Below are 27,886 nucleotides of genomic sequence, written 5' to 3' on the forward strand. Positions count from 1 at the left end.
TTGATCAATAATAATAATAATATCAACAGTGAATATTTCTATATCATTTAATGATTTATAAAGAGTAATACTAAAGTTATTTTTTTAATCTTCATATTTGTTTTGGTAGGAGTAATTATCTCTATTTTCTAATTGAAAAATCTGAGGTTACTGAGATAATTGAGAGATGTCATGGCTTGCTAAAAATCACCAAAAATAATTAATGTAGACAGGATTTAAATTTATGTGACCTAATTCTACATTCCATCTTTTTCCAAATGTAACTTAATTATATGATTCATGATGCATACAAGGGTTTACTTATGTAATTCCAACTTCGTGCACTTTCATTCCTTCATTCATTTATTCACTCAGGAAATGGCTCTGATGGGGCAGTATACCAGACACTGGGGACACTGTGCAAAAGGAAGAGATAAAATCTTTTGTTATCAAAGAGTGATAGCCTAAATAAGAGACAAAAATTAAACAAATGTTTATGAAAAATATGTTTAAGAATGAAGATATATGTAATTTATATTATAGAGAGCTCAATAAAACGCTAGCTCCATGAGAGTATGAAACTTTTGTTTATTATGATATCTTTAGTATATAGAAGAATGCTTGAAACCCTAGTGCTTAGTGACTACTTCTTAAATCAAATAAATCAGTGAATTATAAAATATAGCAAGTGGAAGGAAGGAAGGAAAAGTACTGAAGAAGGAAAGGAAAAGTACCGAGGGAAGGAAAGAAAGGAAGGAAAAGTACTGAGTGCTATTGGATGGAATAATGGAGAATTTAATTTAAATTGAGGAACTGGGGCTTGCTTGAAAATGTGCCAGTTAAGCTGAGACTGAAAAGAGGACAATAGCCAGATGAAGGGTGAAGGGTGAACGAAGTGATCCAGGTATGGGGAAATCACCTGCCAAGCCCAAAGGTACCAATGAGTCACAACAATGAAAAAACCAAAGGAGGATCATTCTGGCTGGAACACGTTGAAGGAAGGAAAGAGGTGCTAAGAGGGAGTAGGGGAGAGAGGGAAGGACCAGAAGCTAGAGGGTCTCAAAGGACGTAATAATATTACAGTTTTATCCTACAATAGGAAATCATTGAATGATTTGCACAGAACATAGTCAATTTTTTACTGTCTAGTAGTTATATAAAAAAAATAAATCAGAGGTAGGTATGATTGGAAAAGGAAGGTATTGTGGTAGTCCAAGTAAACGAGGATGGCTGCTTGGATTAATGGGCAGTAGAAATAGAAAGAAGTTGGAATTATAATAATAATAGTAATAATTAAGATTAACTGAGCACTTACTATGTGCCATCTACTGTTCTAAGAGCTTTATATAAATTGACTAATTTCATTTTTGCAGTAATCATATGGGAATTAAGGTATTAAAAAATAAGTAAGCTTCTGGGGCGCCTGGGTGGCACAGCGGTTGGGTGTCTGCCTTCGGCTCAGGGCGTGATCCTGCCGTTATGGGATAGAGCCCCACATCAGGCTCCTCCGCTATGAGCCTGCTTCTTCCTCTCCCACTCCCCCTGCTTGTGTTCCTTCTCTCGCTGGCTGTCTCTCTCTCTGTCAAATAAATAAATAAAATCTTAAAAAAAAATAAGTAAGCTTCTTATTCTTACACAGTTAGTAGTAGACAATCTTAAGTTTGAACAAGGGCTGTCTTATTTATGAGACCGTGGTTTCTGAAATCTATTTATACTGGATAGACTGGAGATAAGATCTGGGAATATTGAAGAGTTCATGATAGATTAGATGATGTGTATATCTAGAAAAACTGTGAGGTTTTGGTTTGACTAAGCTGGTTGGGCATATGTGTCTGAAGCCCAGTAGAAATTCCAGATTTGCAATGTGATTTGAAGGGAATCATTTCCTTTTTAATTTTTTTAAAGAATTTATTTATTTATTTATTTATTTATTTATTTATTTATTTATTTATTTTAGAGAGAGGGAGGAGGAGCAGACAGAGAGGGAAAGAGAATCTCAAGCAGACTCCCAGATGAGTGCAGAGCCTGATGTGGGACTCGATCTCACAACCCAGAGATCATGACCTGAGCTGAGATCAAGAGTCAGATACTTAACCAACTGAGCCATCCAGGTGCCCCTTTCCTTTTTTTAAAAGTTATATATAGATATAGATATAGATGATATAGATAAAGAGCTTGGGAAATAGATGAGGTTGCCTAATGTGAGAGTGTGATGCAAAAAGAAGTTGAACTGATATTTGAGCAATTTCACAATGTTGGGGCCAGATAAACATGTAAAGAAACTTAAAAAGAGTCAGCTAAAGATGCATGAGAAAAACCAAGAAAGCATGGTATCATGACACGTAGGAGTGTTTTGAGAAAGAGGAAACTGCCGACTGGATCAAATGCTGATGAAAGATCATACAAGGTGACTAAGCGGAACATCTACTGGAGTTAGCAACATAGAGGCATTGGTGTCATGGGGGCTGAAGGCAAACCATAGAGTTTGTTGAGTGATGGAGAACTAGGGAAGGATGGCTATTAATGAGAGTAAGCAATAAGCTTGGAAGACAGAGTGGGAAACGAGGTTAATATGTGTATATGCATATTTTAATGTTATACATGAGCATATTTGCATATTGGTGGGGAAATCAGAAAGAAAAATATGGAAGAAACAAGAAAAAGTAGAAATAACCAGCAGCAGAATGCCATATTAAGAAATTACAATACAGAACCAAACCAAAAAAATGGGATGAACTTAGGGTTAGAAGCTATAGATCCATTGCTGTCTGCCACCAAGGATCAGCTTTTGAACTCCCTCTCTTGGCTGCATTCCAGAGGCCACCTATAGGATTCAGGAGGTTGGACAGATTGACAAAGAAAGAGTCTATGCCTTCAGTCTTGAAATCTCTTTGTGCTGGCCCTCCCTTCTGTTTGATTTAAGTAATAACTTGATTATATAACATGACTTGGTTTGTTAATTTTGATCATATTGACCTGTAAATAGAAGTAATTAATTCTCATGCTCCCATGGGAAGGAATAAGTTAAGCAACAGAATCTAGATTTTGTCTACTTAGCAATGGGCACTTGAGACTTATACCGTTGAAGAGAGATCCCTTAAGGGCTCCAGAAATATATAAAAGGATTAAAGCCATTAATGTGTTTATTCATTTGATTATGCATTAAATACTTAACTATTCTGCAGATATGTATTGAGTGTCTATTACTTGCTAGCCACTGCTTTGAACAAAGGGGGTGATGAAAATAAATGAAATCTCTGGCTTCATTGTGCTACGTTCTAGAGAGAAATGTAAAGATACACATACTATCATAACATTAAATATATGCATATTATAATCAGAGGTCTGATAAGCACTATGACTCTTTAGTGTAAAACTTAAAACACAAAACCGACAGTTTGGGTAGCAATACAGATAGTTTCCAAAAATGGTGATATATTCTATGATACAAATATGAAGTGGTTGCTTGAAGTGAACAGAGGATTATATGCACCTATAATTTAGAACTGTTATATATAATGCCTGGTGACACACAGTAAACATTCAGTAGGTTTTAACTATTACTATACAACAGGAAAGACTATAAAACAGACGAGCATGGAGTGAATAATCGATAGGGTTTTTGGGGAAAAAATGAGCCCTAAACCTAACTAGGAAAATGAAGAGAGCAGGCAAATGAAGAGGAGGAAAAAGTCCTCCTAAGCTGAGGGAGGAGGATCTGACAAGACAAAACAAGGATGATACTGAGGGATATTTAGGAACCTGTTATTGTTGTGACTGAAGCACAGTTTGTGGCCATCTGAAGAGAAGGGAGAACTAAAACAGTACTCCAATGTCTTTACTGGCTCTGGAGAAACCAGGAATCATGATAATGTTGAGGGTGGGGTGAGAACAGCAGTGTCCCCTAATCCTCTCCACTCTCTCAACTAGACTATAGCTACTAGAAATAACTATCTGGTGCCAGGTATTATACTTAGGGCTGGAGTAAACAAATTAGATCTGAAACCTACTTTCAATGAGTTAACAACAATGACATTTTTTTGAGTAATTTCTAATATACACGTACTGTTTAAAGTGATCCCCATATATCCATCCGTTTAATCCTTAAAGCAACTCTGTCAGTTAAATAGAATTCTTACCTCCTTTTTATAAGTGAAGAAACTGAGGCACAAATAATTATAAGTCTTGTTCAGCATTGTATTCTTAAGGTCAGGCACAGCGTCTGACATCAGAACTTCTCAATACATATTTTTTAATGAATAAATCAATAATGGCCAGATGAATCATGTCAAAACCTGGCTTTGTTGGGGCCAGGGTTGCACATACATAATCAGGTCACTGTCTCACTGGTTATATTGTGAGATGATTATAGGGCAATGGTTTACAAACTTTCTGATGCATGATTATTTCCAGAGGTTCTTCTTAATATAATCATTAGGTCTGGAAAGAAGTCCATGAATCTGCATTTTTAATAGGGATCTCAAACGTTTTATTCTAAGATGATATCTGAACAAATTCTGGAAAACAGGAATTTGCTGTACACAATGAGTTGATACTCACTGCAGCTCGATACAAGATGGTGGTTGTGGCTCAGCCTATCAAAGGAAGGAGGAGGGGCATGGTGACTTCAATGACAGTATAAGGAAATCATCAACTGCAGTGGAATCTGGTTACCTTCATCTCCTTCATCCATATTGCAGGGCTTCTCAACTTCAGTATTATTGGCAATTTGAACTTCATAATTCTTTGCTGTAGGACAGCTTTCTTTTGAATTTTAGAATGTGTAGCAGCAACTCTGGACTCTACCCCTAGATGCCAGTAGCTTACCCCCACCCCCTAATTTGTGACAACTGAAAACATCTCCAGATATTGATAAATATCTCATGGGGTCAGATGCCTCGAGTTGGAAATGACTGCCACAATGGAAGACAGAGAGCTTTCTCCAGTCCCTTAGCTATAGCAATTTCTGGCCTTCTAAACTGGAATCATGCGTGACATCTGATCTGTTTTCTCTTGAGTATTACTCTGTGAGACACTATGTTTTCTTTCGTAAGTATAGTATACTTACTTGGCTTTTTCTAGGACGCAATATGTGTCATCCCCCTCCCAATATGGTTTATTAAATCAAATGAGACAGACTATCAGGGTCAAGACATGGCTGATATCCAAAATAATTACTCCTTCTTCAGTTTCCGGAGGGCTCAGATCCCTTTTACTCAGTTTACAGGGAATTATAATTAACTATGACAGCGGAATAGGATCAATTTTCCAGAAGATATATATTATAGAAAGGAAAAAAATCAAAGAGAGAGAAATAGATAAAATTGCTTGAAAGAAAGGAGTGAGATACATTTGAAAATATTTCAGCACAAAATTGTCAAAAATCTAGTTTGGAAAATACAGGAAATTTCCCAGTCTGGAAATTACTCCAGTCCTTTATCTTCCATAAGATTAAACAGACAACATGCAATTACCCAGGGGTATATCCTTCACCTTTCCTCTCCATTAATTTCTCTTGACTGTTCTCAGCATCTTTCAGTTATTATATGAGAACAGTAAGAGTGAAACCTTGTTAAGAATTTTGATGGAAGAAGTATCAACTACTATTGTATAACACTATGCAGTATCATATTCCCATTAATGTATGCAAAAATCTTACCTAATTTTAGCATAATGCAAAGAGTAACCAGGTAAGTATTTGCTATTCACTATATACTTCTGGTGAATTAATTCCCAGTTCACTGGCTAATCAGATCAGTGAATTAGTGTGGGCAACCAATGAAACAGTTAAATAGCTATTCAAAGCACATTCTTATTTAAAGCAGAAAAAAAAATCTACTCAGATTTATATTGACTTCAACTTTTAACTAAATTTATTCACCTCGAAATCTATTATAATGAAACTTTATTGTTAAATAAATTATTTGGTTTGAGCTAGCTTGACTAACATGCTTTGTTGAAGAGAATAATGCTGCCTAATTAACGTTTAGTAGGAGAAGAAAAACAAGGAGGTCAATACTATTTTCAGAGGAGACTAAAAAACGGAGAATCAGAGAGAAGAGAAAAGCCCAGCACTGCACCATCTGTTATTCTGGGCCAGGAAATATCTGTAACCTTGTTACCCCATCCAGTTCCTTTAAGGGATTTCAGAAGATAAGGTAGCAACAGTTACCTTATGCTTATGCACAAACACTGTTACTTCTGCCTTGAATTGTTTGCCCGGAGACAAATACTCTCAAGTAACTCGGTGGGTTTTACCTGCTGTTCACCCCTGAATCTGGTCAATTTCAGGTGGTTGTGGGGTGGGTGATTAATGAGATAGCCAAAGACCCCAGCTCCAGGTGGCTTCAGTGGGAAGCAGGGATTGAAGAAGGCATAAAGGCAGAAGATGGCTGGGCAGAGACAGCCTGCTTCTACCACCACCACCACCACCACCACCACTGTCTTCGCCTGTACAGTTGTTCAAGCTGCCAGAGGCTTCTGGTTGCCATGGCAACTGTTGGGCTCTGCTGCAAACTCAAAGCAGAGCCTCTGAAGTTAGGTACCAAACACCGGAGCTCAACAAACAGGAAGGCAACTGGGGAGGGAGCAGAGACCAAGGATTACCCAGGTACTAGGGCTCCAATTCCTATAGCTAAGAGGACCATTCTAAAATAGAATTTTTGTTAATGTTTCTGTAAAATGAGATAGTTCTTGCCAGACATTATTCATGAGCATCATTTGGTGCCCTGAGAGAGGAGACTGCCAATCCTCTCACTCATAAAGGCAGCGGAAGGGGGGTTGGAAACGTGATTACCAGGAATGCACCGAGCCCGCTCATTCATTTATTCAATTAGATATTCAGCATCTCCCGAGAGCTCATTTGTGCCGGGCACTGTGCCAGGTGCTGGGACTGCAAAGCGAAATGAGACACCGCCCAACACTCAAAATTAACAACGATAATTAACAAAAATTAGCAGAACCTTCGTGAGCCTGGGGAAAACTGATTAGGTACTGTAAGCTTGCCACGGGTCTCTCTGGGAAGGCAGATTCAGAATTCAAACGCGGGAGAGAAAGAGGCAGTGGCCCCCGAAATAGTGTCAGGCAGGAGGGAAGGCCAGGGGGAAGAGGGAGGCTTCTTTCCCTCAAACGTTTCTCCGAGGCTTCGAGAGAGAAGAGGTTTGTTTTTCTTTTGGAAAGACGGAGCCCTTTTCCCCACTGGGCTCGATTTCTAGTAGGAGAAGCCCCGCCTCTTTGGGCCGTAGATTGGCCCAACTCTTTTTCAGATAATTTATGCCAGCATCCTCTGGGTCTGATTGGCTCCCCGGCTCAGTTCCGCCGGGAGTCGCATCCTACCTGGTTGGGAGGTGTACAGCCTTGCTACACTCTCCCCCGCGGTACTCTCCTGGCTGCTGCTGAGGTGGGAGAAAAAGTCCTAGCTTGGAGAATTGAACGGAAAAAGCGATCCTGATGGGTTCTTGGAAGGCTTTTCTCTTCTCCCCCTTTCTTCTGTGGAGTCAAAGTAGAGTGGTGAGGCTGATGTTCTTGTTATTGACCCTGCATCTGGGAAACTGGTGAGTAAATTCAAGGACTTAAAACTACTCTTTGGGGTCAACCCCCTTCTCCCTCATTTCTTTTTCTTTAGAAAACCATTGTAAGTTAAGTAATTTGCATTTCTCTGGGCACAAGCCCGATATTTTACCATCATTTTATTTTCTGATTAGATATACTTATTTTCAGATAGGATGAGATGAACCTAAGTGTGAAAGCATGGAAGGCAGTTCAGTTTTGGATTTGTTTTGTTTTGTTTTGGCTTGTTTGACTTGGCACAGTGGAAACTAGTAAAGGTTCAGTTCCTGGGAGGGGGAGTAGAAATGATTTTGCTACTAAATTTAGTGAATGAATGTCATTGATGAACTTTCTGGATAATTCTGCATTTTAAAGAGAAAGTTATTTTAGAAACTTGTTACACAACATGGTATGTATGATGCTTTTCTATAAACAAATATTGCTTTTTCTCTTATTTATTTATTTTTTTTGTTTTCTATTCTGGAAAAACCCAAAGTTACATATGGAGAGAGATTATAAATATGGCTTAAAAATCAGGGTCGAGAGTGTGTTATATTTAAGTTAGAGATAACCATGTATATTTTATTGAGCTATCTGAATAATTTTAATTTTAATTGGTTGTCTACAAGGAAGTAAAAAATTGTATGGATATGAATGTGTGTGTGTGACAGAGAAAGAGAGACAGAGACATTAACAACTCCAAGCCTCCAATTTAACAGGAACAGGATTTGGGCTCCTTGGGCTGTAATATCTTCCAATAAAACTTTGAAATCATTCTGACAGAAAAATAAAATGCTCAGGTATTGTACCTGTATATAGGAGTAGTGGCTGAATGGAGTTAAAATATGTTAAGAGACAGGCACTATTAAGGTCTTGGACATACTGTTCATATCATGTAATTGTGTTTTATATAAATGCACATTTAACATTATATTATTGTATTATGTGATCATGTTTAGAACTCAAGAGTAAAATGCAATCATTATGCAGGTGGATACATATCTTTATAACTACTTGCATCATTACTAAAAAAAAATGATGATGATTAATTTTACTATATAGCTAGAATGAATATTTTTGTCATTGCCAGCAGATAGAACAACTGTATTTTCTCTCCAAAAACAGAGAATGGATTAAGCTATGCTAAGTAATATTAGACTTGTCAGAAAAGGTTTGACATGATTTTTTTTTTTAAAGTATTACAGTTTTAATTTATTTACCCTTTCAGCTTAGAAACTTAAATTCATTCTGCATGGGCACATACAACTGACTAATTATTTCTTGTATACAGATTGTAATATAATCGCTTATTTCTTTGAATATATTGTAAAATTATAGAAGACATTTTGGTCAATCATGTATCAGTGTTTTCATGCATCTTCATAATATTATAAATGAATCTGTATTCTCATAAGTAAAAACAGATTTACCCAGTGATTTTCTGAAATAACAACCTGTATGCTCCTTTGCCATTATAAGTGCAAGTTTCCCTTGGAACCTAATAGACAAGCTGATTATTGAGATATCTAAAACAAAACATCTAAAGAGATAGTAAAGAAATAATAGCTTTTGTTTTTGAGGATATTTACATTACAATTATCGTAATTGGCTCCAGAACTCTCTTCAAGCTCCTCAGAGTTAAAGAGTTATGTAGTATAGTGGACGGAGATGGGTTCTAGAAGTCTGGAGACATGATCTGTGTCAAGAGTTCTTACCCTCTTTGAACAGTTAATTCAGGTAGGAAATGAAGAGCAGTAAGAGATCATTTATGATTTCTACAATTTTTCATATTCTATGTGTTTTAGATTTGAACTGAAACATAAAACAACTCAGTGGTTGCTTTATTGGCTTTTCTTTGCAGTTTTCAAGAGTGAAATTCTAATTGGAATTCCACGTACTTTTTTTTTTTTTCACCATATGTAAGAGTGAGTGAGAGAGAAGTGTTACGCAGTTAAAATAGATAAATTATTCATTTTATCATAATGGTATAGACAATTTGGATTATTCTGGCCAATCAATAAAAGAATATTAAAAAATAAGGCTTTATGTTGCTGTTATAATTAGCTGTCAGGGCCTCCATGATGAGAGTTTATGTCTTCACTTTAAAGTAGCTACAGTTGTGGTAAAGTTTTCACCCTTTTAATATTTAGCTGGAGATAATGGGTGTCAACATGTATAAACCAGTTACATTCATATTTCCTTCTCCCTTTCTCCTTCTTTTGAGGGACCTTTCTTTTAAAACTCATCACAAATCGTTCTGTTTATAAGAATTTTATTGTCTTATGCTGGTTTCTAAAATAAATCTTCAAAGTCACCTATGTGGGGATTTACCAAACTGGAAGTTGTTATTTCTTATATTTAATCAGAGACAATAGCTCGTTTCCTCATTTGTTTCCATCAAATGGATAAAGGAGAGACACTATTGATTTTTATATTGCTGAACTATGAAAGCCTATGCTATTGTTGTAACTAAAAGCTGTAGTCAAGGTTCCTGTGTTTCGTTCTCTGTGAGGCTCTATGGCATCTTGACAAGTTGGTTAAACTCTAAAGCTTGATTTGACTTATTTATAATGTTGAAAAAACCTGGTTATAATCAGATTTTAAGAAGAGTTGAAAAAAGTGCTTGGAGGTTTTAGTTGTTCTAAAAAGTAATTTGTGATGAGATTTGGAAGAACCCAAAGAAAATAACTTGTTTTGTTTTTTCCAATTTCATGAGTCAATAATCATACAATTTAGCAGTTTCCCAAATAAAAATATTCAAATATACTTCCTTTATAAAATATGTTATTTTCAAGTAATTTCAGTAATGTATTTTGTGGAGGTGGTAGTGAATGATTTTTCTTGAGGCATTTAGAGTTTTGACTTAATTTTCTAATAAAATACTGATGTAAACTTGAGGACAAAACTATTGAGTAATGATGTTCCATGATAATAAAATATTCAAAGAAGGAACAAGAGACAAAATGTTTTTGAAACTAAAATGCAAATACTGAAATAGATAAATCCTCTGTCTATAGTCTTTTAGGTATATTCTTCTTCTATTTTGTTCCATTATATACTATGAGACATTCTTTTGCCTAAGCAACAAAAGGAAATGTTCGACTTTTCATTCAATCATTAAATAGGCTAATCTAATATTTTAGAGTTATATAAAGGTGATTAAAATTTGTCTAAGAAAATATTAATGAAGGAGGGTCCCAAAGGAGAGGAGACAAGGCAGGGTGGAAAAGTGGGGGAAAAAAAGCTCTTGAGATATTACCAAAATATGATAAATAACTGCCACAAGGGCAAGAGGAAAGGTGGGCATAAATTAAATGTATGGGCCTCAGGGGAATAATTCACATATACACAAGGTACCAATTGAGAATCCTGGACTTGGCCATTAGAATGTAAATTCTAGTTTTAGCTCCACCACTTCCCACTAGGGTGATTTCAGGAAAATCTCTGAGGCAGAGAGTCCTCATTTGTGAAAATGGAAATGACGTTCTCCTTTCCACTTGTTTCAAGACCAAGACAGAAAATCTGTACAAAGTACATAGCACTTAAAATTTTAACTGAAAAGATATAAAAACAGATATTCTGAGAATTACAGTGATTCTAGTATTATTTATACTGGTTAAAGTTGTCTCAAGCACAGTAAAGTCCTTGAACCCTTAAGCATTATCAGATATGTTTTGGATTCCGGAGAGATCATTCATTCTTTTATTCAACAAATATTTCTCGAATGCCTGTTGTGTGCCATACACAGTACAACACGCTGGGTTTACAGTGGCAAATAGACTAGACATGAGTACTACTTATTTGCAGTTTATCCTCACTGCTAAGGCCAAGATTTATGGTATTTATCAAAGCAAAACATCTTGTAGTCACAATAAGGAAACATAACATTCAGAACTCCAAGGATGAACAGAACGGTCTGCTATTAGAACAGATCTCAATCAAGGAAAGAGAATTAGAGAGCCATGAGATTTCCCATCACAATACCAGAAGACTATGGGGGAAATGTCTCCAAAATTATATAAAGACAAATGTTCAGTCTAGAATGTTACACTTAGCCAAGTAACCAATCAAGTATGAAGGGATAATACTGCTTAGATACTGTTTTTCTCCCCATCTTGCAGATGGGAAAACTGTAGCACAGCAATTTTTAGGAACTTGCTAAACATCTTCTTGCTGATAAATGCTGAATCCAAGACACAAGTCCATGTGTTCTATGCCCAGAGCCTACATTCTTAACCACCACACTTTCCAGATGACAAATGCAAACTAAGTCAAAGCAAATAACATGACTATGGATGAATGGGAAGGAAAGGAAAAGAGGGATGGAAGGAATGAGGAAGGGAAAGAACAGACAATGCAACTGATAGAAGCACGGTAGGTATAAAAGTCTACTCTGTACCTATCACATAATCTGGAATATTATGTGCAGTGCTAGATTAATTATTTTAGGAAAAACTTCAACAACGTGGAGTCCTTGATCTAGAAAAAATATCATAGGATAAAGAGTTAAAAGCAAGAATTTGGAATTCAGATAAGTTTTTTTGAGGACTCAGATAGCAACATATTTTTAAGAATGCTATATAAAATCATGGTTGAAATTACGACACATAGGTAGAGCAGACAAACCATAACCGAGTAGTGAAAGCTATGTGAAAGCTGATTTTCTTCCAACACAAAAGGTCTAACAAAATAATGGATGCCTTATCACTAGACTTCTTCAAGCAGAAGCTTGTTAGAGTTCTTGTACTCTGTGGGAGGCAGATGAAATTTATGTCTCTTTCTATTTTTAAATATCTCAGAATCTAATTCTATTTGTACTAAAATAGTTTAACCAACTGAAGCCTCATGTTTCAGGAAATAGTCTTAGCTATTAATTCACTCAGTAAACATTTATTGAGCATTAGCATTCATTCAACAAATACTTACTCAGTGCCTACTGTGTGTTAAGCAGAGTTCTAGCAATTGGGGATGCAGTGGTATGTAAGACAGAATCCTTGCCCTAATAGTGTTTGTATCCTGTATATAGGGCATATATGTAACAGAATATATGCTAGATGAGCAGGACAAAGAAAGCCGAGTCCCTGTCCCCAGTGAACCTGAACACTAGTAGTTTATGTTGATGATAAAATGCTATATTCACTATTCAGAATTCTAGAGGAGCTATAATGTAGACATCAAGGAAGCTGGCATAGTTGCAACTCTGGGGAAAGACTGAATGTTCTCAGCTGTGATGGGTGTATGTTTGGATCAGTATTAGTGAAGGAGAGAGAGATTGAGATTGAGAGAGAGAGAGATAACATTACTAGTCCGTGGCCAGTGTAATGGTCTCAGAGTTTAGTAGGCCTTTTGAAATTGAGAACTATTCCTATATCTTCTGGGAGATCCTTGACTCTGGTCCTCTAACCTGTGGCATTAAAATGGCAACATTCTGTTATAACCTGTATCATTTAGTTTAATAGTGAACTTCTGAAATGTAGGAATCCTTTTCTCCCAAATACAATGTATTTGGGGATTTTAAATTTCTCCTTATTTTTGGACAAATACATTGAGTAACAAATACATTGAGTAACACAGTAGTAGAGATTGCACTAGGCATTAAGGACAGAGAAGTAATGTTGATAAAGACCCTCCACTCTAACTTACAACTACATGGGCATATCAGAAAGGCTATGATTAGGATATAGTTAGCCTAATATAAATAGTTTAATACTGGTGTGATCAGGGTGTGATTTGGTTCTCTAGGTAGCTTTAAGACTGCCAGAATCAAGGATTCTGGACAAGTTAATATTCGAGTAGATTTCTAGGAGCATTACTTGCAGTTGCACAATTTGTGAATTGCTTAAATACAGGGCCATTACTCACCTCTCAGTCATCCTAGATATGTATAATTACCAGAATAATCTTCAACACATGGAGAAGAGTGTTTTGGGTAATGATTGCCTTTTCCACAGAATAGCCATATTGACTAGAACAAAGTAACCATATTGGCGAGATTAAATTTAAGTGTTACTCAGACATGTATGTTCTATAAACTATTTTGTGGTTCTGTGCAGGTGGCTTATGAGTGTATGTTTGGGTTGTCATTTCCTTAGTAACAGTTCTTTTTGAAAAACCTTCAAACTGTCACACCTGGAATGACTAGAAAGATAGTTTTGCTGTTTCTGTTCTATGCATTTGTATTCTCTCCTTTTTAAGTGAATGGGTCTGAAGGTATCCTTGTGTCAGTGAAAATATTTTAATCTCTCATTTTGTGATCCCAAGACTTAGGAAAAGAGGTATATTTTTCTGCATTCAGAGGAACTAATTGCCATTTCTTTCTTCAGTTTAATTTTAGGATCTTTCAATATGCTTTCTAATTTAATAAGCCTCCACTTTGCAAAATTTAAGCAGACTTATAGAATTTATCTGATGCATAAGAGCATTGAAGGCTTAGAGAATGCAAATGTCATAAAGAATTATATTGTTTCTAAGACTAATTTATATTCTGTCAGGACCTATGTATATAAGTTGGAACAATAGAGAATTTGGTGTTTAATATACTTTCAACCCAATGGTCATTTTTAATAGACTTAATGAAAATTATGGTTTATTTTCCCTCCTCTAAAAAATATGTTTTCTTTTTATTTTGGCAGGGCAAGTTTCATCTAACAATTCTCTTTTTCCATAATTTCTTGTAAACTCCCATATTGATTCTTCAACTTAGTTATGATTTTAACCTCTTACATCTGAATTATGGGATTCTGATTAAAACTTCATTAAACCTATAAGCTAATTTGGGGATAATATATTAACAATGTTGTTTCATAGCCAAAATGTTTATTTTGCCTTTATTTCTTTTCTGTTTTTACATTCTTCATTTTTTTTCACATAAGACTTATACCTTCCCTATTATGTTTCCTCTTAATAATTTTATAAGTCATACTGTTATTGTGAAAGAAATATTTTTGTTTTTATTTATGAGGGGTTAGTGCTAGTATCATAAAGTTACTTGGTTTTTTTAAAATTAATTTTATATTAAGTTAGCTATAATAATAAATTCTCCTATTAGGCCAATAGTGATAGTTTTTAGTTATTTATTTTCTTGATTCACTGTAATTTTACCTGCAAATAGCAAAATGAGTTTTAATATTCTTTCCATTTATTCAGTGAATATTTTTATTAGACACCTACCATGTGTTAGGCATTGGGCTATGTGCCAAAGATACCACATTGAAAACCTTAACCCTTACCTTCAATGAGCTTAGAGAAGGTCATAAATAAATAAGGTAGTTAATTAAGATGCAATGTGATCAATTTTTTGGGAGAGTTAAGCCCTGGACTTTTTAGAAACACAAAGTGGAACACACTTACTTAATATTCTAGGCTAGGCTCCCTTCTCCTTCCTCAAATTTCCTAAGTATTCTTCTCTATGTGTGTTAAATGATGGCTCCCATATTCCATTGTGCAAAAAAAAAAAAAAAAAAAAAAAACATTGAATTGAGTGGACTATCATTTCACCTCTCTAAAACTGAATGTTCAGATCTATAATCCTGTCATGCTTTTACTTCTTTTGCTTCCCTACTAACTTTTACAAATAATAAAAATGATTCAGAGCTACAATTGTAGAAAGGAGCTCTGTACAAAAGAATTTAGCAGCTAGACTATAAAGGAAAAAAGAAAACAAGAAAATTCATTTTTTAATTTTTTACTTTACTTTCTCGTCTTTTAATTTCAGATCTAAAATCAATAGCTATATCTACTCTTTAAAAGCTAGCTCCTGTGGACTTTGGCATTAGGATATCTTCTACTCAGAAACATTAGAACAGGTCTATTTCTTTCCTGGAACTTGTCACTTGACTTATGCTTACAGAAACATATCTGATGTTTATAAACAAATGCTAATCTGTCATGAGCAACAGCTCACAGATGAGGCCTGGCTTTGGAGTTTCATTTCCATCGTCTAAACAGATTAATGGAAGAATTTTCCGCAGGTGTCAGAACCAGGACATTTGCAGTCACCTTTATATGAACTATATAAAGGATGACTATATAATTTATCATCCAAATTAGGCCATTTTGTGAGTGAAAGAGGGTGCTATTATTATTGTAGGACAACAGGTGTAAATCAAAGCCATCCTGGGTAAACCCTGATGAATGTTTAGCCTTTTTATAAAAGACAGTTTATATTAATTGACTTGCTGTAGACTTATATTATTTTTCTCTAGCTATAAAGATGAATTCTCTTTATAATTGTATGGTGTAACATACCTTGTTTTACTTAGCCTGTCTTAGTTATTACTAGTTCAAAACTTTTGCTTGTTTTATTAGGAATAGTAATACACTCATTAAAGTACTTTTTCACATACAATAACTTATTGTATAAACATATTGATTTGTATAATGTCTTAAAATAGCTTAGACAAAAAAAAGACATACCAACACTGATGTAGGTGACTCAAAAATTTTCCTAAGTAAATAATTAGCACTGTCAATTAAAAAATGTGAGAAGCAGAAGCGTTGGAGAATCAGATGCCAAGATGAGATTAGACATGTAAGAGATTTTTTAAAGAAATGCCAGTGTAAGATAAACAGGAGGAAGAGGAAGTAAGCTGAGAGGAGCCTCAGATGATAATGGAGGTCTGACACCTCCATGGTGGTGGTGGTGGTGGTGGGGAGTTTGTGTCAAAAGAGTCTCAGACCATATAGCCCTTCTAATAAAGTTTTGACCAGGCCAGTGAGAGTTGTCCAACATGAGATGCCCTTTAGAGGAGTCCCTAGTCCTGCAGAAATGGGTGCGTACTAGGACTGCCTCTATGTTCAGTTATTGCGGGAAGCCCGGGGAAGCTTGGGTCTGGTGCGGATGCAGGTCTGGTCTGGAGGGCTGGCAGCTGGGTGTCGGTCAACTCTGTTCCCATGGAAGAACCAAGTAGCAGATTTTCAGGGCTGCCACTGTTGTTTTCTTGGCAGAACATAAAGTTCTGCTTCTCTCCATAAAAGTCTCTGTTTAATTATTTAATTTTATGATTAGAAATTTATTTCAAAACATTATCTGATTTATAGGAAAAGGCAGCTCATTTTTAGGTAGGCATTAATGACAAATTACCTCCTTTTCATGTATTTATATTACAAAATTCTACAGAAAGACTGTAGCATACTATTAATACACCAACAAAATTCAATTTTCTATTGCCCCACTAGTGTAGAATGCTCAGTGTACTTATTATGCCACTTTCCCATTAAATCTTCAGCCGTTTTGTATATAGGTTTTGGTAAAAACAAATTGTTGTATGTTATTTTCCATATAACATTAAAATATGAAAATATTTTTCTATTTTTTACAGACTACTCACAAAATCAGTCAAGAGGATATATCCATTACATCATAGGGTTATATAATTATTTATAGTATTTAAAATTTGTGCTATCATAGGTAATATTGTAATAAACATCTTTGCATATGATGGCTTTCTATACCATTTGTTTAAGTAGTTTTCTCTTTTATTAGAAAATAAGATAATTTAGATCAGGAATACAACTTTGTCTGCATTTTCAGAAGTTAGCACATTTGTACTACATGATATTTCCTCTATAAATGAATTAAAGTGTTGGATTGGAAGTTAATCACACATGTTAGAAAGTCTTTTTCATCAGAGAACGTGTGTGTGATTCCCTGAAATTATTATTCTAACCTTTCAGAATTCAAGGATGGAGATTAGCAACCTACCCATGCACAATCCAAATGTACTAATTACCTACCGTAAGTGTTGCTGCATTCTTATGAATTAGAAAACTCACAGTCCAACCACCCTGGATATTTTAATAAAGATAAAATGAGATGATGCTATGGAAACTTCCAAAAAAAAAAAAAGAGAGAGAGAGAGAGAGAGAGAACAGTCTTCAAATTAAGTTAATCTTCCTGGTTCTATTATTTCATAGGGTATGTCCTAGAAACTCTATAAGTCTATTTTTTCTCATCTGTAAAGTAGAAATGTTAATATTTATTTCAGGGGATTTCTCTGGATTAAATGACATGAAATGTGGAGAGAACATAGCACACAATTCCTGAAACATGGTAAGAACTTAATGGTGCTCTATAGGCACTCAGTGGTTGACAGTAACAATAAAAACATTAATCTTTAAAATAACAGTTACTAAAATTTTATACTCAGGGGTCTAAATGTATTTCCATTAATTATAAAATTATACTTATTCAAATTATTTAAAAGAAGTGCTTGAGCACGAGTCAAGAAAGTCACAGTGTTACCTAAGAAAATCATACTTCTTTCCCCAAAATGAAGTCACTCAATGTATATTAACATTACAAAAATCCCGCAGACTGGAAAGATATTGAGACATCAGATAAATTATGTGAACTATTTTTTAAATTATGACAAGTACTTTTTAATCACCAAAATAATACCAGTAAGACCTTAATGTAATTAATGAATATTCTGAAGGTAATTTAGAAAGCTTGGAGGGAAGATGTAGAAAAATTAACTATAATGAAATTTTCCTTCTATTATTGCCAAAAATGAGGGCAGTTAGCTTTGTGGTAGCACTGAGGTTCTCGTATTACCTCCGAGCTAGCTGGGAAGAGGGGAATATAAATCACTGTGAGCATGTGCTTTTGGATTATCAGGATGTTGCTACTGTTAAAAAATAGAAAAAGCTTTTTATTTTTTTTTCCTGGAAACTTCCATTTGACTACAATCATGTTTCAAAGAAAGATCAACTGCTTATATGTGCAGTGGCCTGCCTCTAACCACCAGATGTTTCATTCTATAAAACTGGGATTTAAAGCTAAATGGATGCTCTAAAATTTGGGTTGTTGCCAATATCTTAGCAATTCTAATTAGATAGGATAACTTTCCTGGAGGACACACCAGCAGGGATTCTTAATACCTCAGTATTTTCAGTGCTTTAGTTTATGAATGAATTTGTGTGTGTGTGTGTATGCATATATTTTACTGAAGGAAATAAATTATTTTAAATAAATCATATAACTATATTTCAGTAGTATATACATTTTAAAGTTAAATACAACAGAACAATTAATATAAATAAGCTCTTCATTAAAAACCTGTTAACTAAATGTACGGTAGGGGTCCACATATGAATTTAAATTGCGTCCTGGGTAGTAAACTACCCTCACATCTCAGTGGCTTACGACACTAAACGTTGATTTCTCACTCAGGCTACATGTCCATTGTAGGGCAACTGTGGCTCTGTCCATGGTGTCTTCACTCTGGGGGTGAAGTAATGAGATAGCCTCTGTGTATGGCTGGTCTTTTGGCAGAAGGACAAGAGAGATATGGTGAACTGTGCCCCAGTATTAAATCTGCTGCTTGGTAGTGATGCATGTCACATATATTCCATTAGCCAAAGCAAATCACAAGGCCACGCCTGAGTTCAATGAACAGGGAAGTATAATCCTCCGGCAGGAAGGAGCATTTCAGGTCACATGACCAAGTTAGAAGTCAGTGGAGTGAAAAGGATAATTCTCTGACAGAAAGGAGAGAAGAAATGTTGAGAATAATAGTCCACCCCATTATCTGTTGGTAATAATTATCAATAGAATTACTATGGAGAAGAAATGAGGTAGCAGATATCTTAAAGGTGGTTTTAATTTATAATGTTAATTTGTACTCATTAAGGATAAAAAGCGTGGATGTTAACAAACTTATTGTGGTAATCATTTTGCTATATATATATATATCAAATCATTCTGTTGTATACCTTAAATTTATGGTATAATATATGTCAATTATATCTCAATAAACCTGGAAATTTTTAAAAAAGATTTGTGTATATATTTGAGAGAGAGATAGAGAGAGTGCATGTGAATGGGGGGGGGGTGCAGAAAGAGAGGGAGAGAATCCTTAACCAGACTCTCTGCTAAGCTGGGAGCCTGAAGCAGGGCTTGATCTCAGGACCCTAGATCATGACCTGAGTCAAAATCAAGAGTGGGTCACTTAACTGACTGAGCCACCCAGGTGCCCCTGGAAAAATTTTTTTTTAAAAGATAAAGATGGTGAGGGCTGCATTAGCTAATAGTTTTAGGTCCAAAGCAAAAGAAATCTAAAAGGATACTGTAGAAAAATCAGCTCAAGATACTGAATTAAATTTGCATGTTTACTGCTAGGGGGAAGCCTATCTCTGAAACATATGTAAATAACTCATGTATTTTGGATTTATCTGATTTCACCAATGTAAGTGTTTAGTCTTTGAACACTTTTTCACTGGCGGACTGAGATTTACTAGAGTAGCTGTTAAGTCAAGGATGATCATACTCATTTGAAGATGGCATTCTTTATGAGTAATAAAGAAAAGTGTAGTCTGTTACTTTTGATGAATTGTAGATGAATATCTATATTGCTGCATTTTCTACCATGGTGCAGAATTAAGGTGAATCCATATGCTTGTTAAACACAGGGATATAGTGAGAAGCATTAACTGGAGAGTTGATTCTCGGTTTTGCTAATAAGTGAGTTTGTGGATTGGCTAGTTCCCTACTGTCTTTAGTTTTCTCATTTATAAAATAAGGGCAATGGTGTTATTTGATTTCTAAAGTCGCAGTTCTAGTCATAAAACTTGAGAGTCATGTCCTCCTCCATATATGGGGCAGCTGAGTCACCCATTCATGATTTGATGACAAGACGATCTCTGACAAAGTTATTACAATATGATGCCTGAGTTCTTCTGAATTGAAAGGAAGAAAGATAGATGTGTTCAATACTTTTTCCTTTATTCTCCTTTTCTACACATGCATTTTTAAATATCTCACTAGTTATTACAACTTTTCCTGTATTTATTCACCTTTTAATTTTGTATTTTTGGGTGTGGTGGTTTAGAGTCACCACATACAGTTGTGCAGATTGTGTACTGCACAAATCTATGACCATAAAAATTATGATTACCTTAAACTGTGTTTGTCAATACAAAATTTGGTTGAATTTCCTATCTTTTTTTTTTAATTATTTAGCGTTGATAAAGTAGATGATGAAGATGATGAGGATTTAACAGTGAACAAAACCTGGGTCTTGGCACCAAAGATTCATGAAGGAGATATAACACAAATTCTCAACTCATTGCTTCAAGGCTATGACAATAAACTTCGCCCAGATATAGGAGGTAAGTTAGAGTTATCTGTTTTGGATTTTGGTGACTATGAAAAGCTTATTTACTGACATTATTTTAATCATATAGCTCATATTCCTTGAGTATCTGATGTATGCCAGAGACTGCTAGGTTTGATAATTATTAAATTGGCACTGTTTTGAGAAATTCACAGTCTAATGTGGGAAGAAAGGCATATAAATATTTTTGATGTAATTATTTTACAACTGCTACCATAAAGGGAATAACAGCGAAGTTTTGATAAAACTGCCTGAAAAGCTGAGAGGTATTTCATAATAGAGAATATTTAAAAGGTAAGCAGTGTTCTAATTTTGTGCCGATGCAGCCCTGTTTTAATTAATTATAAGCCGGTAATGGTGCAGGTAATCCTACTTTGTTTTTCTTAGTCATTTGGATTTATGTATAAGTTTTACAGTAATTAACTTCTAAGCCCCCCCCCATGACTTATTAAAAACAAATAAAAATTGTAAACCAGCCAACATTTTCATTGGGATTGCATTAAATCTATGGTCAATATGGGGAAATTGAAATCATTACCATATTGAATTTTTACTATACTAAATTCATGAGCATCGTGCATTTCTCTATTTATACATATTTTTATTGTTTCTTGTGAAGAAGTGTTGAATATATTTTACTAGATTTAATTCTATATATTTGGAATTTTTTTTGCAAGTGTAAATAGACTTTTAAAAATTTATTTTCTAATTTTGTATTAGCAGTATATAGAAAAAATAGTTATTTTGCATATTTATTTTGTCTACAGAAGCCTTCTGAAATTTATCAATTTTAATTACTTATTTTTATATTCTTGTAGGTTTTCTACAAAGATAGGGTAATGACTTACAAATAATGACTGCATTGCAAATAGTGTCTATTTGCAAATAATGAGTATTTTATTTTATTTCCAAAATTATACTTTTTTCATGCCCTGTTGCATTGGCTAAGACTAGAGTAAATTTTGAATAGTTTTGGGTTGTTCCTGATATCGGGAAGAGCAATTCATCTTTCACTATTAGGTATGATTGCTGTAGGCTTCTTTTTTTTTTTAAGATTTTATTTATTTATTTATTTATTTATTTATTTATTTATTTATTTATTTGACAGAGACAGCCAGCGAGAGAGGGAACACAAGCAGGGGGAGTGGGAGAGGAAGAAGCAGGCTCCTCTGCTAGGAGCCTGATGTGGGGCTTGATTCCAGAAATCTGGGATCACGCCCTGAGACGAAGGTAGACGCTAAATGACTGTACCACCCAGGCACCCCATTAGGGCTTCTTTTTTAAAGCCACTCTTTGTAAATCCTTTCTCGTCTTATTTTGCTAGATTTTTTTTCCTCCTTAATGTTTCAAATAATTTCTGTACCTCTATTGAAATAATCATATCTATTGTATATTGCCCTCTATTCTACTTACCATTTGCTCTGCAAGTAACTGTCTGATTTTTAAACCTTAAACAAAATTTGCATTTCTGTAATAACTGGTACTTGGTTGTGATATGGTAACTTTAAAAAAATATCACTAGATTTAGTTTAATAATATTTTGTTTTGGAATTTTACATCTATGTTCATGAAGGACATTAGCCATTTATTTTACTTCCTGTAATGTCTCTTTCAGTTTTAGAACCAAGATCATGCTAACATCTACAAATGAGTTCTGTTTTCCCTCACTTTGCACCTTTGAAAGAGTTTATCTAAAATGAATGCTATTACTTCCTTAAATATTTGGGAGAATTATTTGGTGAAGTCATGCTAGCCTAGCATTTAATTTGGGAGGAATTTTTAATAATTCAATTACTTCCATAGTCAGTTTTAGTAAGCTGAACCTCTTAAGGAATATAAATTTTCAAATTTACTAGTGTTAAATTGTTTCATATTAACATTTGTGACATTTGTGATATTTTTAATGTTTTTAGTATCTGAGGTTTTTTTTCCTCTTTATCATTTCTGATATTAGTAATCTGTTCTTTCATTTATGAATCAATTTTGAAAGACTTTTTCAGTTCTATTAGTATTGTTATAAAATCAAAATTTGGTTTTGTCAATTTTCTCTGTTGAAAATTTTTCTTTTCTTTCTTTTTTTTTTTAAAGACTTATTTATTTGAGAGAGAGAGTGTGTGCACACATATGCAGGGGGAGGGGCAGAGGGAGGGAGAGAGAAAGAATCCACAAGTAGGCTATTGAGCGTGGGAGTGGGGCGGGTGGGCTCAATCCCAAGGCCCTGGGATCATGACCTGAGTGGAAACCAAGAGTCGGCAGCTTAACTGACTGAGCTGCCCATGGGCCCTGAAAAATTTTCTTAAATTTCATTGGTTTATGACATTTCGTTTACTATGTTAACCTAATTTCCTCATATCCAATTTGCTGTTTTCTTAGATTGTTTTAATTATTTAATTTTAAGGTAAAACTTAGACTTAATAAAATAGTATCCATACATGGAATTTCCACAAACCCTTTAACTATAATATTAACATTTTATATAACCATAAAAAGCCTAAATCAAGAAAATAATATCAAGAATACCATTAAATACTCTACAAACCTTCAAGTTATGGCAGGTGCCTCATTAATGTCTTTTTATCTGTTTCAGAACAACAACAAAGATCACACAATACATTTTGTTCTCATGTGTCCTTATTTTCCTCCAATCTGATGTAATTTCTGTTTTTCTGTTTGTTTCATGAACTTGATAAATTTCAAGAGAGCTGGCCAGTGGAATGTCTGTCAGTTTGACATTTTCGTTATTCCACTGAGTTTGCACCTTTTTACTAAGGATAACATAGAAGTGATGTTGTGCCCTTTCAGTGTGTTATATCAGGAGGTACATGATAGTATATCTTATTATTGGCAAAATTAATTTAAATCACTTGGTGTAGTGTAGTTTCTTCCAGGTTTCTTCATTGTAAAGTTATTATTTTTCCCCTTCTAGATTAATACATATGTTGTGAGGAGATACTGTCAGGAGGACAGTCAACTATGCAAAAATTTCTCAGCACGTTTGTCCATTAAGCTAGTATCCATCAATGATTCTTATCTGTAACAGTATTTATTACCGTGCTCTTTGCCAAATGGTGACTCACTATTATTATCACTCCTTCTATGCATATTATTTGTAATTCTACCATAAGGAAGAGCTGTGGCTTATCCTCATTTATTTATCTATTCATTTATACTCAGTATGGACTTACACATGTTTTATTTTATAGCTCTAACCCATTACTATTATTATTTTGTTGCTGAAAATAAATTTGGCACTGGTATTTCCTACAGTTTGGCTTCTGTGTCCCTTCATATGTCCCCATCATTTTCTGATCACATCCTTACACTTTAGTACATAAGATATTCCAGGCTCATCTTGATCCAAGCAATAAAATTCACCACTTCTCCAAGGTATTAGAAATCAAGATCAGGGCAGTAGGTATATTCATTAATATTGGATGTTACTGCTACTTAACCATTTCAGTGAGTAGAAGTAGAAAATATACGTTCTACAAACACATTCACAGGCATCTATATTTCTATATCTATCCCTTTTGACATGTATTATAAACCAAGAGTTCATATTGATATTTCTGCTTCCGAACTAAACACCATGGGGTTCATTCTAGTGTTTCCTCTTTATTTGTAATTCCTTTTTCCAACAGTGAGACACGTGGCTCTGATTATCCATAGTATATTTTCTTATTTTTTCAGTTCCAGTAAATACAAAATGTAGTTCTAAAATTTTGATATGTCACTTGTCTATGAAAACAAATTACCTAGATTAAACGCTCAAGTACAATTGTTTTCATCTTTAGCTTTACAGAGTATAATTAAAATATTGCTCAACAAAGTTAACTTAGGTTCTTATCTTTCCTATTCCCTTCAATGGTTATTTTATTCATTTTTAATACAGTTCGGCTCAAGTATTTTCTGGTTATATTCACTTTGAGTGGAATTCATCCATATCTACTTTTAGTACTTTCATGGTTTTTTGTTTATATTTAATTCCCTAATCCGTTTGGAGTTTATGGCATGGTACCAAGTATGAATCTAATTTTTCTCTTTACCGAATGCCTTTTCTGTTGGCTAAGCATCATTTATGAAAGAAATCAATCTTCGCTTCTGTTATTTGAGACACCCACTTTCTCATATATTACATTTTCTTATGAACTTTGGTTATTTCTGATCTTTCTGTTCCATTCTCTCATCTGTTTTTTTGCCACCACACTATATTAATAGTAGAGATTCAACAGTATATTTAGGCTAAAACATTTTTTTAAAAGATTTTATTTATTTATTTGTCAGAGAGAGCATGAGTAGGGGGAGCAGCAGGCAGAGGGAGAAGCAGGCTCCCCGCTGAGCAGAGAGCCAGATGCGGGACTTGATCCTAGGACCCTGGGATGGTGACCTGAGACAAGGCGGCCGCTTAACCGACTGAGCCACCCCAAGACTAAAACATTTTGTATTAGTGTCTTGTAAGGCTAGTTTCACCTCATATTTTCATTTTGTTTTGTTTTTCCTTTCAGTTTTTCTGGCTATTTTTGCTGTTTTTGTTTGTTTGTTTTTGAGAGGGAGAGAGGGGGTGGGAGGGGCAGAGAGAGAGAGAGAGAGGATCTTAAGCAGGCTCCACACCCAGGGCTGAGTCCCACATGGGGCTCGATCTCACAACCCTGAGATCATGACCAGAGCCAAAATCGAGTGGAATGCTTAACTGACTGAGCCACCCAGGCACCCTATTTTTGCATTTTTAAATAAAATATATGGGCTTTATTATCAATAAATTTAGCTCCATTAAAAAAAACCCCACAAAACTTGTTTGTATGTTTATTGGGATTGTGTTAAATTTGTAAATTAACTTTGGAAGAACTAACATCTTCATAATACTGAGTAATCTAATATGGGAATGATTTACTTTCACTCTAAGTTTTTGGCATATTACTATCCATGTTTTCTTACTTCTTTTGTAGGTTTTGCCTCAACAGTAGCTGTTTTGTTATTCGGTTTATAAGTATCTTGTGTGATATCTTCATAATGACTTACGGCTTTAAACATTAAAAGGAGACCTTAATTGTCACATTTAAAGCTTTTTGACTTAAATTATGCTTCATTGGAAGTATAATTTCCTGTTGCTTCTTATTGTTTCTAAATGCCTGGTATCTTTTTGCCTTCCCCATTAATTTTTGCCTTCGCGAATCACTTCATTTTAGCTGTGCCTCCTGTACACAGCATCTCATTAGGTCTTGCTTTGTGAGCTAAAATGAAAAGATCTTTTTCTTTTCATAGATAAATTAATTCCATTTCATTTGTGGATATGACTGATAAGTTTGTTCTCAACACTTCCATAATATTTTAGTTATATTTGCTGTGTTTCTGTGTGAGATGTAGATTACTTGCACTTCAACTGATAATACTTTTAGTTTACTATTTTGGAAGTTCTATGTTTTTGTTGTAGTTTACCTTCATATTTTTAACTTTCCCAATGGCATTAGTCCCTGTTTTTTTTTTTTTTTAACCTTTTGCTCTTTCGATTATCAGTTGTCATTGGTATCCTTTAAATCCCACCTACTGTGCATAGAACAGTGAGCTTTTTCTATTTTTTCCTCTCCTTTGCTCTATTATTTTTAGTCAACATATTTTCTGCTTTGCAAGAATTATAACAGTTGTAAATTAGTTTTAGTCTCTTGTTTTGATTTTTGTTTTAGTATTTAATCTGTCTTGACATATGTTAAAATACTCACCATCAGCCTTTTTTCTGAAGTTTTTCTAGTCCTGTCTTACACTAGTAGCTTTTTCAAGAAGTTTTTATATGCCAAAACCTTTTTTTCCATTGAATTGATGCTTGTGGGACAGACTGGCTGCATATGGCTTAAGCTTCCTTTCACTGTTTTCCTTTTATCAGGCTATTTCAAAGTTGCTTGCTTTGTGTATCATTTTTGAGAAATCTGATGCCAATCCAATTCTTTTGCCCTCATAACTTATTTCATCTTTTTGTTCCTGAAGGCCTTTTGAATTTTCTTTATTACAATTGAATACTTATACTAGGAATTTTCTTAGAGTTGTTCCTTTTGAGTAACTTTTCTTCTAGGTTACTGATGTGTCTTTTAAAAGTGCAATTTCTTTCTTTCTCTCTCTTCCTTTCCTTTCCTTTCCTTTCCTTTCCTTTCCTTTCCTTTCCTTTCCTTTCCTTTCCTTTCCTTTCCTTTCCTTTCTTCCTCTTTGTCTCTTTCTTTCTTTCTTTCTTTCTTTCTTTCTTTCTTTCTTTCTTTCTTTCTTTCTTTTCTTTTTCTTTCTTTCTTTCTTTTCTTTCTTTCTTTTCTTTTTTCCTCTTCCTTCCTTCCTTCCTTCCTTCCTTCCTTCCTTCCTTCCTTCCCCACTCTAGTGTTGAGTATTGGTTCTCTTCGTTGCTTTAGTTTCTTTTGCACGGGTCTCAATTATGCATATGCTAATCAATCATACTCTGCCTGCCTTCTGTTTGCCGCTCTTTCTCTGAATTCTCTCTTTATCTCACTTATATTCTCTTGATTCCCCCTGCCCTGCCTATTATTTGTTGTTTTAGTGTAATCATTCTTGATCATCTCGTAATTTTGTCTTTTTGTATTTCTTTCTTAAGTTCAGTCAATTCTCTGGTCATTTCTTCCTTTTTTTGTTTCATGTGTGTGATGGAAGGAGGACATTTCTTTACTCATTTTCTGAATTTCTGACTCAAGGGTTTTTTTCCTTATCCTCAAATTGTTGTTTGAATACATTTGACCGTTTAGAGTATTGTCTTACAACTTTTTTTTTTTTTTTTTTGGTTAGTATTTTTTGAAGAGATTTTCCATAGTTGATTTGTCCTGGGTCTTGATTTCTTATTTCTGCAACAATTTTGTATGGATCTCTTCCTTTTTTTCCCTACTGTGTTTCTAGTTTGTAAGTGTTTTTTAAGATTGCTAATTCATTGATGTTCTCTTATGTCATTATAGCAAAGCCAGATACTTTAAATGAATTTGCATTGTAGGTGGTGCATATTTGTTTCATGCTAGGAGATGGATGTTATGATTTCCAATTCACTGGTTCTCTTTTCTTGTAGGAACATGAAATTCCCCCCTTTGCTTCTTTTCCTGCTCACCACCTAATTTTTAAAGCCCACTTCTTTTTTCCTTTTTGACATTTTTTCCACCCAAAACTACTTATTTTGGAGACTGCTCTTTCACATCACATATATTTGTAGATAGCTTTCCTGTTAGTTCTGGTTCTGGTCATAGGACACATTTTAAACTATTTCA

At 34.6% G+C, this 27,886-nt stretch overlaps 1 protein-coding gene across 1 annotated transcript in view; it reads left to right on the forward strand.

Moving 5' to 3' along the window:
- The first annotated feature begins 7,428 nt into the window (after nt 1-7,428).
- Nucleotides 7,429-27,886, forward strand: part of GABRG1 (gamma-aminobutyric acid type A receptor subunit gamma1) — a 74,265-nt gene continuing 53,807 nt past the window's right edge. The window contains exons 1-2 of the mRNA XM_008701439.1: nt 7,429-7,532; nt 20,489-20,637. Of these exons, the coding sequence (XP_008699661.1) occupies nt 7,429-7,532; nt 20,489-20,637 (253 nt within the window). The remainder of the gene's footprint in view (nt 7,533-20,488; nt 20,638-27,886) is intronic.

Source organism: Ursus maritimus, unplaced genomic scaffold, assembly GCF_017311325.1.
Source record: "Ursus maritimus isolate PB19 unplaced genomic scaffold, ASM1731132v1 scaffold_8, whole genome shotgun sequence".
Lineage (NCBI taxonomy): Eukaryota > Metazoa > Chordata > Mammalia > Carnivora > Ursidae > Ursus > Ursus maritimus.